Source organism: Schistocerca serialis, chromosome 6, assembly GCF_023864345.2.
Source record: "Schistocerca serialis cubense isolate TAMUIC-IGC-003099 chromosome 6, iqSchSeri2.2, whole genome shotgun sequence".
NCBI lineage: Eukaryota > Metazoa > Arthropoda > Insecta > Orthoptera > Acrididae > Schistocerca > Schistocerca serialis.
Genome location: NC_064643.1, coordinates 672,190,540 through 672,210,856, shown reverse-complemented (window position 1 = coordinate 672,210,856; position 20,317 = coordinate 672,190,540). Strand labels below are relative to the sequence as shown.

The following is a 20,317-nucleotide window of genomic DNA, read 5'->3' as shown; positions in this document are numbered from 1 at the left end:
ACGAAGGTAATTATTAGCCAATTCTTGAAATTTTGCAAAAATATATCTGTCATGTGAAAAGAGTTTTCGTCGTAAGATCAAAGGCGATCGAGGTTCATAAAGTAATGGATCCATTATTCTCATAATGGTCTGCTGTTAAGATAAGCACGATTACATGACGCTCGTCTTTTAAGAGAACAAGAAGATGTGAACGGGTTATTCTGGAGGTATAGATGCCACCACTAACTGCTTACATATTGGCTGGAGATAGCGTCTAGTGGAAGTATGAAAAGTAGAGGAAAAAAGAACAAGTAGTAGGTTTCTCAAAAATATTTCTACAAAAGTTTTTACAAAAACATGTGGCCGAAGTATATCACAGAGAGCCATGGTACTCAGTGTCCCGCAAATGCCGTTTACTCCAAGCGTCGAAGCGTTCGATAAGGTCTGGCTCGAGTTCATTGGGCGCTTGGCCAACTTCGCCTTTACGGATAAAGTCGATGACTTCATTGTCTGGCCCTGTGTTATGAAAGTTAACTGAGCTGTTGTTCTTCATGCTCTCGAAGGACAGATACTGTGCCAAAGCCGTCACCTGATCTTCTTTCAGTGTCCGACCGAGGAAGCGTGACATTTTGTTGATGACAGAGCAGATATCCTGTGAATTGAAAAAACATTCAGTAAATAATTATTTGAAATTATTCAATAACAGTAATGCAAATGTCCGCTAGTTACATTCACATTATAGAGTGTCAGTTATTAGAACTAGAAGTGATTTATACTTTAGCTCCTTAACGTAGAAGCGTAAACATTCGTTTGCAAAAGACAGTAGTAACTCATCAAGACAGCAGTTTGCGGATGGAAAGGTGAAGAAATAAACGAAGTTAAAACATTGGCTTTATGAGTGGCAATCGAATGACGTGACCAACAGTATTGCAAGACAAATTTCTTGTTACTGACGAATTTCAAGCAAAAAGAAAACAATTTTTTCTGTGTCATTAGGTGCTTACCACATGTTGATCAATTTTTATCAAATTTGGAACAGGCACTTTTATGGGATCATTATTTCTGTGGTTTGGACACAAGAACAGTAACTCCGGCGGATATATTCATACCTTACATAAACTTTGGAATTAGTAAAAACGTGTTTCAGTTGTACTTTACCTTTTTCATGTCTTCGAAGGAATTAATTAACACATTAGGCTCATCCCTTAGCTTCCAGAAGTCTAGGACGTGTCTCCAGTATGGACCATAAGCCACTGAAAGAATATTACAGACATGTAAAACTCCTTTGATGGTTATACTAGTTAAAATACATTTAGCTGGTATTTCAAAGTAAATGATAGACTAACGTACGTCCTAGTTCAGCAGTGTATTTTTCTGCGAGCTTAAGACATTACCTAAGCAGTTTACCTCTGATGTTTCGCGAGCTGCAGAAGATATCGACCCAAGATTGTGATGCTACATGCCAGTTTGAGTTTTTGGTAGTATAGTAACCGCTTGTGAAATGTTCGAATATAGAGTACTTATACAAAAAAGAGACAAATAAATAAATAAAAAAACGGAGGAAGAGAGAAAAAGAATGAGCGATTACTGTCTGAGTAAAACTGTTAGAAGGCAAAAACGGCGAATGTCTTCTTCTGTAGGGTAGCAGCTTCTTTCATTGTCACATAAACATTCTCTGACGTCGTGGTACGTACAGTCTGCCACTAATATTATCCTCCTTGCAGCGCAACTTCTGACAGATAATTATCATTGCTCAATATTTTAATTAACATATCAAACGTTTCAATTCTCCGATATCTTGCGAAAATATATATAAATAGTGTACGTTCTAGTCCTCCTTGCACGATAGACGTTTTCCACCATTCTCTACTTTTAGCACGTTTGTGTTACTATATAACAATTGTGCAATTTTGCCTTACCTCTAGTCTTACAGCTCACAATTTATTCTCTTATTATTCCATTTACTAGTTCTATGAATTTAGTCTTTAATGCATTCTGTTCTTAGACATATCATAACTGAATTTTGTTTCCTTCTTATTAATTTCCTACTATGGTGTGCGCTCCTGTGGGGGCGATACAGAATGTAAAATCAAGAACTAACAATTAAATATCAGAACTAATTGTAGCCTTAAATTAATTAGGAAGCTTTATTGTTACTACGTATCAAAACTGAAATTTCATGCGTTCTGTTGGTGACTACGATTTGGCTGGACTACAGGCGCTTTCACCATCAGCACAGCCACCGCACCACACGGATTAACTCTTTACGTCCCATTTTGCTACTATTATCTGAATGCTGAAACTTCAAAAGCATATGGAAGACTATCGGACCAAAGAGTAGGAGTATCAATCCTGCACTTACTCGTTGAATCACGATAATCGTTGACCAATTCAACGATGGTACATCGAATGTCTGACAGTATCCGAAGCCTGAGCTCGTACATTCTGCCACTCAGGCCATTAATTGACGACATCACTTCTCCGCTCACTTTACTACTTAATGCTTTTATCTACTGCTGACTTTGTATCAGACCATTATGTGCCAGATTTATTCTTGTATACAAGTTAAGTGAAGTAAGAGCTCTATGCCACCTATTTCACTTGATTAAAGTGTTCGACCCCTTGTACTTCCTGTGTATACGGCTAAAACATCATATTAGTTTTATCCCAATGCAAGTACAACTGTTATTTGAGTAGTGTTGCAAGCTTCCAGCCTGTTCCGTAATTGTAATAGTAGATTAAACCACATCAAAACATGTTGGCTTTAGCTTCACCTTTGCAGTAGGAAGTAAAATCTGATTCTTGGGTTACTGTCAGGGCAGGATTCATACAGGCAGGTTTCCACCTCCGGCAAGAACCTAGTTGTGCCTGTGGGAGATAACTGCGGCTATTGTACCAAAGCTGAGACTGTCGTTTCACATCCTGTGGTTTATCTATATATATTAAACATTGTTATTACTTCCACATTCTAATCTCTTTCTGTACATCCTCTCCTTTTCAATATCCCCCGTACCCAATGACAAAGTCATATACTTCCGTTCTCCTTTCTTAGCAACCTCGTGCCTCTTCCCCATAAAAAGTATATTTCACATGAAACAATTGACCATAATTATATTCAGTGTTCAGTTATCCACAGAACTGTTTCTCTTTGTGTAAAGTGCTTCCTGGACGTTAATATTCTGATACTTCTTTCTCGCTTACATGTGCTGTTCTCCATCACAGAAGTATCTGGATTTTTGAATCGGTATACTTGCTCCGTTTAGCAGTGCCAGTTATTAAACTTACTGCATGCTTGACTACCTTCTTATTTACTTTGCTTTTATATTCTTGACTTTTTGCATTTACATTGCTATATAGTCAGTTCAACTAAAAAATCACTTTATCAACTTAAGTCCATTCAAACCTTTTATCATCACCATATACTCCTACGTTTCCATGGAAATACTTCAATATCTCTCCTCTGAGTATATCAGGATGCATCAGTTCTTGTTGTTCGTTGACCAACACACTAAAAATCCTGCACGTTTTGAAGAAGAGATGGATAATCTGACTGCTAGTGAAGCATTCACAATGCTACACTGTGCGATGTCACATACTTCGGTAAATACGTCGACACACTTTGAGACACTGCAGGGTGCCTACTACATTGTCAGCTCTATCTCAGTCCATCGTTTGCAGTCCTAAGGATCTTGCCTCGATTGCACGAAGATATTCAAGTACGAAGAGGTGTTGTACACATTTCTTCTCTTGCCTTACCATACGCGCTGCCTTATATACAGGCGAACTCTTCCTCCTTACGAAATGGATACCCTGTCATGTTTCAACGGAACGTTAGTCTTGAAGATCAAACTATTACACTTGTAACGTTCATGGTAGTGTAATCGTACTCGTATTAAACACTTGATTTTGTCCGTAGCATCATGCCACCACCAAAGCAATATCTTTTATGCATAATGTAACCCGAGCACCTACCATATAGTTAGGAATTATTCGTTAAAACGATCCGTTATTGGTGTTTACACTGAAACGGGGTTTGTTGATGTGAATATCCAGGCGGCAATTTCATGAGGCCCCATCGTGAGACAAACACAACTGTGACGTTTCGTTCTGATTCTTTTTGTACATTGACAATCGCCGTCAGTTCTGTTTGTATGGGACTCACATACTTGATCAACATCCTCGACTGAGTCACACGTGTATTCTTTTACTCTATTAGACTATTGTACAGAAACCAGATGGCAGTTATAAGAATCGAGGGGCACGAAAGGGAAAGAGTGGTTGGGAAGGGAGTGAGACAGGGTTCTAGCCTCTCCCCGATGTTATTCGACCTGTATATTGAGCAAGCAGTAAAGGAAACATAAGAAAAATTCGGGGTAGTTGAACGGAATGGACAGTGTCTTGAAAGGAGGATATAAAATGAACACCAACAAAAGCAAAACGAGGATAATGGAATGTAGTCGAGTTAACTCGGGTGATGCTGCGGGAATTTGATTGGAAAATGAGTCACTTAAAGTAGTAGAGGAGTTTTGCTATTTGGGGAGCAAAATAACTCATGGTGGTCGAAGTAGAGAGGATATAAAATGTAGACTAGCAATGGCAAGGAAAGCGTTATTGAAGAAGAGAAATTTGTTAACATCGAGTATAGATTTATGTGTCAGGAAGTCGTTTTTCTGAAAGTATTTGTATGGAGTGTAGCCATGTATGGAAGTGAAACATGGACGATAAATAGTTTGGACAAGAAGAGAATAGAAGCTTTAGAAATGTGGTGCTACAGAAGAATGCTGAAGATTAGGTGAGTAGACCAAATAACTAATGAGGAGGTATGGAATAGAATTGGGGAGAAGAGGAGTTTGTGGAACAACTTGACAAGAAGTAGGGACCGGTTGGTACGACATGTTCTGAGATATCAAGGGATCACAAATTTAGCATTGGAAGGCAGCGTGGAGAGTAAAAATCGTAGAGGGAGACCAAGAGATGAATACACTAAGCAGATTCAGAAGGATGTAGGTTGCAGTAAGAACTGGGAGAAGAAGAAGCTTGCACAGGATAGGGTAGCATGGAGAGCTGCATCAAACCAGTCTCAGGACAAAACAACAAGCATTGTTCCATGTAGCTCTTCGCTTTATGCCAGTATCCTCCCAAAGAACCGAAGACCGCATCCTACATTGCCTGCCAATTACGCCATGTGATCATTCCATATTATAACCACATAACTGCAACGCCTGTAAAAGGTGTGAGATTATGATTGACTATGTTTGCCATATCACAATTAACAACAAGAGCAGGAAGAGCCCGATCAGACTTCGCAGGTGCACGTCTGAAGCTACGACAACATGAATCGATGACTGTTTGGACAAGCTCGCTCTGCTCCTCCATGAGATACACAGTGCTGTGGACAACGGCGGTCAGTTTGATGGTGTGTTCCTTCATTACAGTAAGACATTTGACACCGTCCCGCATTGCCGTTTAATGAAAAAAATACGAGATTGCGGAGTATCGGAGCTGACCTGTGACTGGATTCAAGACTTTCTTGCAGACAGAACTGAACAAGTCGTTCTTAACGGAACTAAATCGACAATTTGTAAAGGTAATACCCGGAATACCACAGGGTGTGTGATAGAATCGTTGCTGTTTACAATGTACATAAATGATCTAGTAGAGTAGTATTAGTGGTCAGTGTTTAACGTCCCGTCGACAACGAGGTCATTAGAGACAGAGCGCAAGCTCGGGTTAGGGAAGGATTGGGAAGGAAATCGGCCGTGCCCTTTCAAAGGAACCATCCCGACATTTGCCTGAAACAATTTAGAGAAATCACGGAAAACCTAAATCAGGATGGCTGGAGACGGGATTGAACCGTCGTCCTCCCGAATGCGAGTCCAGTGTGCTAACCACTGCGCCACCTCGCTCGGTGATACAGTAGAAAGCACCGGCTACACTTTAAGGCTATTCGCAGATGATGCAGTTTCGCATACCAAAGCAGAAAAGCCAAAAGACAGTAAGAATTTTCAGAACGACCTGCAGAGAATAAATGAATGGTGCAGGCTCTGGCAGTTGACCCTGAGCGTGAATAAATGTATCATATGGTGCATACATAGGAAAAGAAATCCACTACTCTACAGGTACACTATTTATGACAAACGGCAGGACACAGCTTCTGCCGTAAAATATCGAGGCGTAACTATCCAGAGCGACCTTAAGTGGAATGACCATATAAAATAGATAGTGGAGAGAGCAGACACCAGACACAGATTTATCGGAAGAATCTTAAGGAACTGTAACTCATCCGCGAAAGAACTGGCTTATAAGACGCTTGTTCACCCGATTCTTGAGTATTGTTCATCTATCTGGGATCCCTATCGGGTAGGACTGATAGAGGAGATAGAGAAGATCCAACGAAGAGCGGTGCGTTTCGTCACGGGACCGTTTGGCTGACGAGAGAACGTTACGGAGATTCTAAACAAACTCCACTGGGAGATGTTACAAGAGAGGCGTTGTGCATCACGGAGAGAATCACTATTGAAATTTCGGGACAGCACTTTTCAGGAGGAGCCGGACAACATATTACTTCCCCCCACACATATCTCCCATATTGACCACGAGGAGAAAAGTCTAGAAATTAGGACCAATACAGAGGCTTACCGACATTCATCCTACTCACGCACTATTCACGAGTGGAACAGGGTTCGAGGGAGCAGATAGTGGTACCGAAAGTACCCTCCACCACTCACCATTAGGAGTATGATGTACATGTAGATGTAAATAAAATTTAGCGTTCGCACCACCAAAATATTGTTAATCCATTTACACATTTCGTCTGAAACAGAATACGATCGCATTTTAATTTATAAGTATTGGTGTGATACCCAGTCAAATGTTTTTGGAAGAACTACTGCATCCATTTGACAGGCATAATCCATGACTTTCAGGATGTTACGTGATAAAAGTAGTTTTGCTTCAGGTTCCACGTTATGTTTGAGCTCAGATGATATTCTAAGGTTGTACATCAGGTGGATGTCAACGATACTGGATGGTACTGTTGTGAATCACTTCAGTTGTCCTTGACGACGGGTGTGAAGTATGCTTTCTGTCAAGCACCGGGAACACGCCGCTTATGTCTTAGAGATTAAAAGATATATTATGGTTAAAAGAGTGGCTATCTAAACGGGAAATTATTTATAGAAGATGACAGGAATTTTATCTGACCCTAGGGCCACATTCGAGCTTAACCAGACCAACAGATTCCGAAAGGCACTGAAATAAATATCCGTGTCACTCATCGTGTGTGAATTAAACAGGAGAAGTACGTGACCTAGGAGTAATGAAATGTTAGATAATGGAATCAGAAATTTAGCATTTGATTTGGTAATCACAATTTCGGTGTTGTGCCGTTCATGACAACCTCTATACAGAGCGATTAACGTAAGACATATCACCCCTTTTATTTGCTGAACCTTTCCAGGTATCGAAAATATGCTTGTTTTCTATGGATAAAGCTCTGAACTCTGGTATTAAGTGACAATTGAACACGTAGGGTTTTTTAATGGGCGCGTGTATTTCTCATAACAGCGTTCTACAGCTATTGCAAAACATTTACAGTGGTACTGCGCTCGTTAGTATTGGCGTTGAAACCTTTCGCGAAAGAATCTGGGAAATCCGCTGATATTGGAAAACAATGTGGCCAGATCCATCCACTGCAGTGTAAACTCCTCCACGTGGAGCTCACATTCCACATCTCGTCGTTAGATGCAGGAAGACAGGTCTACGCCGCTAACAAGGGAAACTCCTCATCGGATCCCCCGCACAATTAATGGCGAGACAGCCCAGTGGATAGCCTGTCAAAAATTAAACACATCTCAAGCATGAAAACAGGAAGAAGGTGTACTGAATTGTGAGGAAGGTAGGAGAACAGATACAGCGAAAGGTCCAAGCTCAAGACGTGCAACATTAAGGAAATTGCAAAAAATTACCCAGTCGTAGTTGTCATGGCGTTGGACTACAAAGCAGGAGATCCTTGTTAAAATCCCTGTATTTTTTTAGTTACAAAATTATGAACCGCCCGTCCGGTCATTGACGTGTCTGGTATTCTTCTGTAGTGTTCCAAGTGTCACACTATGCATTGCTTAGAGAATGTGAGTCGTGTAGTCAGGATATATTAGCGTCGCAAGTGAACGTGGTAATGTGATGAACACAGAGCAGGTGAGGTACCGCATAGACTCTCACAGAAGCGAAAACAACAAATAAACGGGTGTGAACTATGTTACAACAAAGGAATTTAAAACTTCCAAAACGGAACGCAAGAGTCGTAAGATGTGGTACTTGTGCAGAACAACTAGGAGGTACAAACGTCTGGTGGTCCCTTTCTTAAAATGGCTTTGAGCACTATGGGACTTAACATCTGTGGTCATCAGTCCCCTAGAACTTAGAACTACTTAAATCTAACTAACCTAAGGACATCACACACATCCATGCCCGAGGCAGGATTCGAACCTGCGACCGTAGCCGTCGCGCGGTTCCGGACTGCGCGCCTAGAACCGCTGGACCACCGCGGCCGGCGTCCCTTTCTTACACCTCGCCGTTGCAGACGGACGTTATACCACGACACAGGCACAAATTTGAATACAATGAACAGAAACGTCACAATTATGTCTAAAAAAAAGGAGGTGAGCGAGATTTGAAAACGTATTTCCAGCTACGCAATCCAACATGGTGACCACATAACCACAACACCATGGCTACATAAATTAGCACCATGTTGCACTTTTTGACTTTGGACCGTTCACTGTTTCTTTTTCGGTTCTTTTTTCACGGTTCAGTATACCTTTCTCCTGTTTTCATGCTTGAGATGTGTTCAGTTTTTGACAGGCATCGTGATGACTGGGTGTTGTGTGACGTTCTTAGGTTAGTTACGTTTAAGTAGTTCTAAGTTCTAGGGGACTGATGACCATAGATGTTAAGTCCCATAGTGTTCAGAGTAATTTGAACCATCTTTTTTTACGGGCCACTGGGCCATCTTACCGCTAAATGTGAGGAGGGTGCGATAGGGATATTCTCTTGTGCGGTAAGACCGAATTTCCTATACGAAATAGATACAGGAATAGTTACGAGTTTTTTATATGGAACTACTACATGTGCTAGCTACTCGGACATCAGAACACTGTGACAAATTTGCATACGTTCCCAGGTTTTCGTCAGGCAGTATCCGGCTACAGCTTTTGTTTGATAAAGTATGAAAGTATACATCTCTAACTCCTCTTCATTGGTGTATACGTTTTCATTCATGGAATGTTGAAGCAGAAATGACATGGTGATACACGAGGAAATTCTTGTTAGTTCTACAGTATATGTAAATTGATGGGGATTACTGCTGTCAGCTGCAGTGGGACATTAAACGAATCAGCGACGACCAGTGGAAATGGGTACCGGCCCAGGTTTCGAGCCAGGGATCTCTTGCTTCCTAGGCAGATGCGTTAACCACCGTGCCGTGCGCAATACAGCTTTACCTTAACTGCGCGGACTGTCTCGACGCGCCTCACAGCCTAAGCACATTCACACCGAATGCCACCTGTTCGCAGTCTCTGTATATTGACTCCATATTTGCTACTCTGAGATTCCCACAGGAGATCGGACGTATTTGATCATCCACACTGAAGAAGGTGGATCCACTGCCCAGAAAGATGTATCAGTTACATGAATGCTTGGTGTCTGTTCTTTCGAGATTGTTCAATTCTTTTGAGAAGAGTATGATCTTCAAAATTAACAAGCCTTTTATCATTGTACTCGAATTTTCAAGCGCTTTCGTATGCCGTTAGAAAAGTATATCATTCTGTTTATAAAATCATACTTGCTTCTCGACTGATAACGAGTTAAGATTCCTTAGCACGTACCAAAATACGTACCCCTTAGCCTACTGTCATTTGCCGAAAACCTCGTTCACGGAACAAAAGGGATGAAGCGTCTTGTGTGACTTATACTTTGATGCTTCCATCTGCACATCATGAGAAATATTTCGTTAAGTTTTTGGTACGATAACTATTCATTGATTCACTAGTGGACCTTTTTTCCGCATCATGAACACTTCTACTAGATACATGATGCCCCTTACTTCGACAACCACTTCCCTCGACTTGAACCCCAATTTTTCTACATGGTCATGTTCAGAGCTGAAAGTCCGAAGTTACACTTTCATGTACGACTCAGCTGAAGCTGTATGCACTCGTAGTTTATTCTATATGTAAACTCTGATACTTTTAGTTGTCCTTTGTTCTTCGAAATTCATTTTTTGCTCATTGTCACTGTCACCAGCGCCAATATTAATACCCTCAGAGGTGTCAGTTTAATATGTTTCCATCAGATAAAATGCACTTCGACATGAGTGGACTTTCCAACTACAGGGTGGCGCATTTAGAACTAGCCCCCTCCCCTCTGAATGCGAATGCAATACTTAGACTCAGAAATCAACAGCTGCAGCAATGGACAGTTTTTTATACTATAACCGATTGTTAGCATTCTTCTGTCAGCTTTTCAATTTATTTCATCAGTGAGGTTAGACGTTTTTCTTTGAACTCTGCAAAATGACTGCCTCGATAGAGGAAAGAATTGAGGTTTTGGAAGGATATGCGAAAACAAGTTCGATGAAGGAAACTAGCGATATTTTTCAGGTCAAGGGTCCAGATGGAGGAATATCAGCATACAGAGCAATACAGAGTCTGGATAAAAACTGCCCGTAATTTGGCCCAGCAGGCGCATGTAAGTAGGGGGAGTCCCCGGTGGATATCGAAAAGTCTTAATTTCAAGCCATATCATATGATGGATGTGAAGCAATTACTGGATTATGACAATCAGAAAGGTGCAGATTACTGAAAGTGGTTTCTGAAGAATATTGACGGTGGTTTGTTAGACCCTTTTCATTATATCATGAGCGATGAAGCACGGTTTCGCCGTTCAGCTCATGTGGATTGAATAACACGAGGTACTGGGTAACGGAGAACCCCAAAACTGTGTGTCAGCACCCTCTCCACGATGAAAAAAGTAGGTGCTTCGTACGATGCAACAGGAACGCACGTCACTGTCCTAAACGCGGCTGCATATAGGGGTATTTTTGATACATTTTGTGCTCAGCACATTGGATAAGAAAGACAGTGCTGCTTCTTCCAGCAAGATGGTGCAATATGCTACACCTCTAAGGTATCACTGGGAAGAGCCCATGATGTATTCACTGTGGAACGAACTGTGAGCAAATGTTTATGGCCACCACGATTGCCGGATCTAACAAGAAGTCTTTTTTTACTGTAGGAACACTTGAAGAGCGACGTCTGTGAAACAGATTCACACATAGTATGGAAACGTTAAGGCAACTTGAAACGTGAAGTTAACTCCATCGTTTTCCGAACCTTACGCCGGGTGTATATGAATATGTGCAGCTGCGTATTGATATTGTAGCGAGTTACTTTCAACATTTTGTATAAAGGTATTTTTCACTGTAGTTTTCATTGTAAATAATTAGAAGTCCATTTCCGCTCCTCGTTTCTGTAATTTCACAGCATTTCTCTTAGACTTATCTAGGCAACTTTTATCTGCGTCACACTGTATTTATTGTATTTAGTTTTCAGATACAGCACTTAGTATGGTTTCGCTGGATGTCCTACATCGTTGCAACTAACGAAACTGTAATAATGGTTGCTGTATATGTGGGTGGTCAACGGCATGAGGATGAGGAAGGCAATGTAAACCAAAGCTTTAAAGGCATATGTATCTACAGGGCATGTGACCTGTACTTTATAAAGCGTCATGATGGTCTCTCGATTGGGAAAAAGATTCCGAAATAGTACCCCATTCGCATCCACGGGGGGCGGGGTACTGCCAAGGGAGAGGTAATCTTGAGAAAAAAATTCAATAACCAACCGAAGGATAACGTTCTAAGAAACGGGGCGTGGAAAGTCACAGGCTTGAACGTGGTAAGGAAGCTATAACTTAAATGTCAGCAGCAGCACAAAATAGTATAACGGTAGTAGTATTCGTCACGAATAGAAAAATAGGGCTGAGAGTGTGTTACTGTGAAGTGTTCAGTAATAGGGTTCTTCTTTTCACAATCAATGGTAAACCAACACCGACAAAGAATGTTCAGGTGTACATGCCGACGTCGCAAGCCGACAATGAAGACAAGCAAGTATATGCGCATACTGAAAGTGTAATACAGAACGTAAAGTGCGATGAAAATCTAATAGTCATGAGGGGACTGGAATGAGGTTATAAGGAAAGGAACAGAAGGAAGAGTGACTGGAGAATATGAGTTTTGGACAAGGAATGAGAGGGGAGAAAGTCTGGGTTCTGTAATAAATTTCAGCATGTAGTAGCGAATACTCTGTTCAAGATTCACAAGAGGAGGAGGTATTCTAGGAAAAGGCAGTGTGATGCAGGAAGATTTCAGTTAGATTACCTCGTGGTCAGACAGAACTTCCGAAATCACAGATTGTGAGGTCTACCCAGGAGCATATCACAATGTAGTGATGAAGAAGTAGGCTGAAGTTTAAGACATTAGTCAGGAAGGACCAATAGGCGAAGAAGTGGGATACGGAACTACTAAGGAATGAAGAGTTACCTTGAAGTTCTCTAAGGCTATAGGCACAGCAATAAGATATAGCTCAATAGACAATGAAATTCACGAGGAATGGAAAACTCTAAAGAAATCAATCACAAAAGTTGTAAAGGGAAACGTAGGTGCAGAGGAGCTAACTGCGAAGAAAATATGGGTAACAGAAGAAATACTTCAGTTAATCGATGGAAGAAGGAAGTACAAAAATGTTAAGGGAAATTCAGGAATGCTGAAACACAAGTTCAGTAGGAATGAAATGAATAAGAAGTGCAGGGACGCTTAGACGAGATGGCTGCATGAAAATGAGAAGAAACCAAAAAAGAAATGATTGTCGGAAGGATTGACTCAGCATATACGAAATTCACTACAATCTTCGGTGAAATTAAAAGCAAGGATAGTAACAATAAAAATGCAACGTGAATTCCATTGTTACACACAGAGGAGAGAGTGGGCAAATGGAAAGAGTACACTGACGGTCTCAAAGAGAAGGAAGGCAATGGAAACCAAAGCTTTACAGACACATATATCTACAGGACATCTGACCTGTACTTTAAAAAGGAACAAGAGTCAGTTTAGAAGAGATATGGGATCCAGTATTGGAACAAGAATTTAAACGAAGATTGGAGGACTTAATGTCAACTAAGACATTCTATCAGAATTTCTAAACTCATTCGGGTAGTGGCAACAAAAAGACTATTATCGTTGGTCTGTAGAATGTATGAGTATGGAGACTTAACATCTCACTGTCAGAAAAATGTAATCCACACAGTTCCGAAGATGGCAAGAGCTGACAAGTGCGAGAATTATAGCGCAATAAGTTTAACACATCATGCATCCAAGTAGTAGCCAAGAATAAAATACAGAAGAATGAAAAAGGAAATTGAGGATGTCTTGGACGATGATTAGTTTGGCCTTAGGTAAAGTAAAAACACCAGGTGGGCAGTTGTGACGTAGCCGCTGATAATGGAACCAAGACTAAAGAAAAATCAAGACACTTTCATTGGATTTGTCGACCTGGAAAAAGCGTTCGACATTGTAAAATAATGGAGGGTGTTCGACATTCTAAGAAAGCTAGGGATAAGCTTTAGGGAGAGCGTACAATGTGGAATAATAAGAGTGGATGAACTAGACCAAAGTGCTCGGATTAAAAGCAGTTTAATATGAAAGGGTTTATCACAGGGACATAGTCTTTCAACCGAACTGTACAATCTTTACATCGAAGAAGCAATTATGGATACAAATGAAAGGATTAGAAGTGGGAATAAAATTCGTGTTGACAGGATGTTAATGATACGATTCGCTGGTAACATTGCTATCCTGATTGAAAGTGAAGAGGAGTTGCATAATCTGCTGAACGGAATGAACAGTCTAATGAGTACAGAATATGGATTGAGATTAAATTGAAGAAAGATGAAAGTAGTGAGAAGTAGCAGAAAAGAGAACTGCGGGAAAGTTAACATCAGCATTGATGGTCACGAAGTAGATGAAGTGAAGGAATTGTGCTATCTAGGCAGCAAAATTACCATTGACGAACGGGGTGAGGAGGACATTAAAACAAGACTAGCACTGGCAAAAAGTACATTCCTGGCCAAGAGAGGTCTATTAGCACTAAATAGAGGCCTTAATTTAAGAAAGATATTTGTGAGAATGTTTATCTGCACACAACATTCTATGGTAGTGAAACATGGACTGTGGGAAAACCGGAGCAGAAAAGAATCGAAACATTTGAGATGTGGTACGACAGATGAATGTTGAAAATTAGTTGGACTGATAAGGTAAGGAATGAGAAGGCACTGCTGAAAATAAGAGAGGAAAGGAATATGTGGAAGACACTGACTAGGAGAAGAGACAGGAAGGTAAGATATCTGCAGAGACATAATAGGACAATCATGGAACTGGAGGGAGCTGATTACAAATTCCTAGGCAGTATGTTTCGTACCACGGTGTGGATTCATTAGCGTAGTAGCCAGAACAGCTTCTTTGCGTTCTCTGTCAGTTGCAGTCTTCTTTCTTGTCCTCTTTTTGAAGACGCTATTGCGTCTTAATAATTCGTGTGTGTGCACGGCGGGTCGGACACTGGCGATCCGTGAATGCAGCTCTATACCGCTGTACTGTTTTTACAGCATTTCTTGTACATTCACCAATTAAAGGTAGTATATACAACCTCTACTCAGTGGCGTACATGTCTGCACGCAACGAATCTTGAAGCACAAATGAGCGGCCTGCAATGCTGACAAGTAAACAGACAAATGAGTAGACTTTCTGACACAGCGTAGCATGAGAACACTGCTGGCGGTGTTTCGGCCATAGATCTGCCACACTCTGGGACATTTCTCGAATTTTTTAAGACAACTTTCATTCTCAACATTAACAAACGCTATATCAATGTAACTTTCTTCGCAGGTGCTTTCGAAGGCAACTATAAAACGTATACTATTCCACTTTAAAAACTGAAAAAAAAGCCTTCTTGCTTCAGTATTTATGTTAATACCTGTGCTAAGAGTATTAAGCAAACAAACCATCAAAAACAGCCGAAATTCGTTTCAATATGTGTAAATAAAAGTGGTGTTACGTCTCACGTGACTCAGTTCCGTACAGGAGCAGATAAGAAAGTGAAGCACGCAGAAGGGGAGGAGAAACGAAATGACGGTTATTTGTTTGGGAGTGTAAGTGATGTTCTTTCAGTGAATAAAAATCTAGTCGGATATACAAAGAGAGTGAAATTCAGATTCTATTAAAGAGTAAGAGGTTGCACCTCTTCTGGCATATATCTGTTGTAATCTCTCCGGAGACAATCTGTCGAACAAATGTTGTAACTAGTCCTGGATACTGGGACTGGAAACGAGGTGACATCTGAGGTGGTGTAACACAGGGTCCGTCGGAGATCTTGATAGGCACCTCAATGTCTCAACATCATGAAAAAATTCACAGAAACACATGCCTTGTGTCGTAGAACATTGTACAGTAGAAGAACGTCCTCAGGTTACTGTCGAATTAGTTAACGTATGACGAAGCACGCTGTCTGCGCCATACCGTTGTGCCATCAGAGTTCTTCAGTCACTACCAGTCGAGACGTGACGTCATACCCGATGCAGCCCTATCCTGACGACTGGAGTAACACTGCTGTGTCTCTCCAAAACACTAAAAGAATGGGACCTCTCCCCAGGTTGCCACCATACTCGCTGGATATGGTTTCCAGGGGCAGTGCGAAACAGTCATGCATTACTGAACACAATGCGACGGCATTCAGCAGAATTTCGTCCTTCCTGCTCACGACACCAACAGAAATGCAGTCGTTTGCTTTGTGTTAACGGGAAACTACGCATGAGATGGTAATCACCTAGTCCGGGTGGTGGCTGTGTCTGACCAATGGTAGAGGATGACACAGAATTAGCAAGAAGTTCTTACTTCTTAAATAGCAGGCCCAGCTGCAAGGGTTTACGATGTAATTGGCGCCCGATATGGCGATCTTCCCTTTTGCGGCTCATACAGTAATAATGCCTGCCATTACGTTCCCCCGTAGTCCGAAACCACGTCACATTCCAATTCCTCAAAAAAGTGCATGCTTTGATCAGTCGACCAAATGGAAACTCATAGTCAAGCATTTCAAGCCTGTGTGAATCGCTGATAACGCTTTACCGCTGGAGTACGTCTCTGTGATTGCACAGTGATTGCTCAGCATCCGTTGCTGTCAGCGGTCGTTATACACTACTGACCATTAAAATTGCTACACAACGAAGATGACGTGCTACAGACGCGAAATTTAACCGGCAGGAAGAAAATGCTCTGATATGCAAATCATTAGCTTTTCAGAGCATTCACACAAGATTGGCGCCGGTGGCGACACCTGCAACGTGCTGACATGAGGAAAGTATCCAACCGATTTTTCATATACAAACAGCAGTTGACCGGCGTTGCCTGGTGAAACGTTGTCGTGAAGCCTCGTGTAAGGAGCAGAAATGCGTACCATTACGTTTCCGACTTTGATAAAGGTCGGATTGTAGCCTATCGCGATTGCGGTCTACTGTATGGTGACATTGCTGCTCGCGTTAGTCGAGATCCAATGACTGTTAGCAGAATATGGATTCGGTGGGTTCAGGAGGGTAATACGGAACGCCGTGATGGATCCCAACGGCCTCGTATCAGTAGCAGTCGAGATGACAGGCATCTTATCCGCATTGCTGTAACGGATCGTGCAGCCACGTCTCGACCCCAGACTCAACAGATGGGGACGTTTGCAAGACAACAACCATCTGCACGAACAGTACGACGACGTTTGCAGCAGCGTGGACTATCAACTCGGAGATCATGGCTGCGGTTACCCATGACGCTGCATCACAGACAGGAGCGCCTGCGATTGTGTATTCAACGACCAACCTGGGTGCACGAATGGCAAAACGTTATTTTTTCGGATGAATCCAGGTTCTGTTAACAACATCATGATGGTCGCATCTGTGTTTGGCGACATCGTGGTGAACGCACATTGGAAGCGTGTATTCGTCATCGCCATAGTGGCGTATCGCCCGGCGTGATGATATGGGGTGCCATTGGTTACACGTCTCGGTCACCTCTTGTTCGCATTAACGGTACTTTGAACAGTGGACATTTCAGATGTGTTACGACCCGTGGTTCTACCCTTCATTCGATCCCTGCGAAACCCTACATTTCAGCAGGATATTGCACGACCGCATGTTGCAGGTCCTGTACGGGCCTTTCTGGATACAGAAAATGTTCGAATGCTGCTCTGGCCAGCACATTCTCCACATCTCTCACCAACTGAAAACGTCTGGTCAATGGTGGCCGATTAACTCGTCACAATACGCCAGTCGCTACTCTTGATGAACTGTGGTATCGTGTTGAAGCTGCATGGGCAGCTGTACCCGTACACGCCATCCAAGTTCTGTTTGTCTCAATGCCCTGGCGTACCAAGGCCTTTATTACGGCCAGAGTTGGTTGTTATGGGTACTGATTTCTCGGGGTCTTTAGCACCCAAATTGCGTAAAAATATAATCACATGTCAGTTCTGGTATAATATATTTGTCCAATGAATACCCGTTTATGATCTGCATTTCTTCTTCGTGTAGCAATTTTAATGGCGAGTACTGTATTTCCTACTTGGCCGGATAATAATACCAAACAGAGGAAAGCTAATGAACTCTTGTGGCCATTCTAGTTGTCAGAGAGAATTACAACTCTAATCATTCCCATACCCGCTGATGATCCTTACGTGTACGAAGTTACATTGACATCCGATCACGTTTCCTACAAGCCTCATTTTTTATTCAGTCAGATTACTATAATTTATTGCGAGATAAAATTATAGATCTACAGGATAAACTAGAGCACAGAGAGTCGGAAGACTCTCTGTTGCCCGAATGAGTAAAATAAGTGATTACATGTAAAACTACATTATACAGGGTGAATACAAATGATTGAAGCGATTTCATAGCTCTACAATAACTTTATTATTTGAGATATTTTCACAATGCTTTGCACACACATACAAAAACTCAAAAAGTTTTTTTAGACATTCACAAATGTTCGATATGTGGCCCTTTAGTGATTCGGCAGACATCAAGCCGATAATGAAGTTCCTCCCACACTCGGCGCAGCATGTCCCCATCAATGAGTTCGAAAGCATCGTTGATGAGAGCTCGCAGTTCTGGCACGTTTCTTGGTAGAGGAGGTTTAAACACTGAATCTTTCACATAACCCCACAGAAAGAAATCGCATGGGGTTAAGTTGGGAGAGCGTCGAGGCCATGACATGAATTGCTGATCATGATCTCCACCACGACCGATCCATCGGTTTTCCAGTCTCCTGTTTAAGAAATGCCGAACATCATGATGGAAGTGCGGTGGAGCACCATCCTGTTGAATGATGAAGTCGACGCTGTCGGTCTCTAGTTGTGGCATGAGCCTATTTTCCAGCATGTCCAGATACACGTGTCCTGTAACGTTTTTTTCGCAGAAGAAAAAGGGGCCGTAAACTTTAAACCATGAGATTGCATAAAACACGTTAACTTTTGGTGAATTGCGAATTTGCTGCACGAATGCGTGAGGATTCTCTACCGCCCAGATTCGCACATTGTATCTTTTCACTTCACCATTAAGAAAAAATGTTGCTTCATCACTGAAAACAAGTTTTGCACTGAACGCATCCTCCTCCATGAGCTGTTGCACCCGCGCCGCAAATTCGAAGCGTTTGACTTTGTCATCGGGTGTCAGGGCTTGTAGCAATTGTAAACGGTAAGGCTTCTGCTTTAGCCTTTTCCGTAAGATTTTACGAACCGTCGGCTGTAGTACGTTTAGCTCCCTGCTTGCTCTATTCGTCGACTTCCGCGGGCTACGCGTGAAACTTGCCCGCACGCGTTCAACCGTTTCTTCGCTCACTGCAGGCCGACCCGTTGATTTCCCCTTACAGAGGCATCCAGAAGCTTTAAACTGCGCATACCATCGCCGAATGGAGTTAGCAGTTGGTGGATCTTTGTTGAACTTTGTCCTGAAGTGTCGTTGCACTGTTATGACTGACTGATGTGAGTGCATTTGAAGCACGACATACGCTTTCTCGGTTCCTGTCGCCATTTTGTCTCACTGCGCTCTCGAGTACTCTGGCGTCAGAAACCTGAAGTGTGGCTTCAGCTGATCAAAACTTTATGAGTTTTTCTACGTATCTGTAGTGTGTCGTGACCATATGTCAATGAATGGAGCTACAGTGAATTTATGAAATCGCTTCAATCATTTGTAATAGCCCTGTAGAGCTGATACGAGTATTAGGCAACATATTGATTACCTACCATTGCCTGAAAGAAAAATTTCAACAAAGGTTTTGATGTTTCCTCTGTAGCCGTGCATCAGCCTATGATGATAGTAGTAAGAAATTGCTACATCCTTTGGATTACGGACAACGTAAATTATCTGGAAGAAAGAGGAAAAGCGTTAGATTACACCGTTAAGGTACACCTCACAACAGAAGTACACACTGTCCAGTCACAATAACGTGACCACCTGTGAGTGGAAAGAATGATGACCTTCTTCAGCATGAGACGTGCAGAAAGAGGGTCAGTGAGGTCCTGAAATGTACAGACAGGTTTGCGGAGGCCTGCCGACTATGTTAGCTTGGCCAGCTGCTCTAGGTTGCTCGTTTGAGGTCTATGACTCTGACAATCCTAACGACATGGTCCATAGATTATCGTTTGTCTTTAAATCGAAGGAATCTCGTGGCCGTGGAGTACGATAAGCTCATCCCAGTGCTCCAAGAACCACTCATTGTCCCGTTTCATTGTCCTCCTGGTAGGCGCCGTCTTTCCAAGTAAAATCAAACAACATATAGGAGTTGATCTGGTGCTCAACGATAGATGTGTTGATTCATTGTGCCTTCCAGAATTATGAGGCCCCACAGAATACCCCACACCGTAACACTCCATCCCGCTTGCAGGCTGTTTGCTTTAAGACGTCTGACAACGTACACGCCCATGGCCATCTGTCTGGTGGAGCACGGAACGTGATTCATCTCAAAAAACAACGTGTTGCCACCCAGTAGACTTCCAGCTGTCGTATTGGCTGTAAGTTCCAGCAGCACCAATGAACAGCAGTTCAACATGCGTGCATGAGCCATGCGCCTGTACAGAAAGTCACACGTAGCGAAGTTCGCTGAACTGTCATTGAGGAGACACTATTGGTAGTCCGTCAGTTCAGATGGGCAGTAGTTGCTCGTCCATTCGCCTGTACATATCTGTACGGCCGT

General features: G+C 42.1%; 1 protein-coding gene across 1 annotated transcript in view; it reads right to left on the bottom strand.

Moving 5' to 3' along the window:
• Positions 1–352: 352 nt before the first annotated feature.
• Positions 353–20,317, bottom strand: part of LOC126485024 (luciferin sulfotransferase-like) — a 31,900-nt gene continuing 11,935 nt past the window's right edge. The window contains exons 4-6 of the mRNA XM_050108629.1: positions 19,368–19,488; positions 1,138–1,232; positions 353–631 (exon numbers count right to left, since the gene is read on the bottom strand). Of these exons, the coding sequence (XP_049964586.1) occupies positions 353–631; positions 1,138–1,232; positions 19,368–19,488 (495 nt within the window). The remainder of the gene's footprint in view (positions 632–1,137; positions 1,233–19,367; positions 19,489–20,317) is intronic.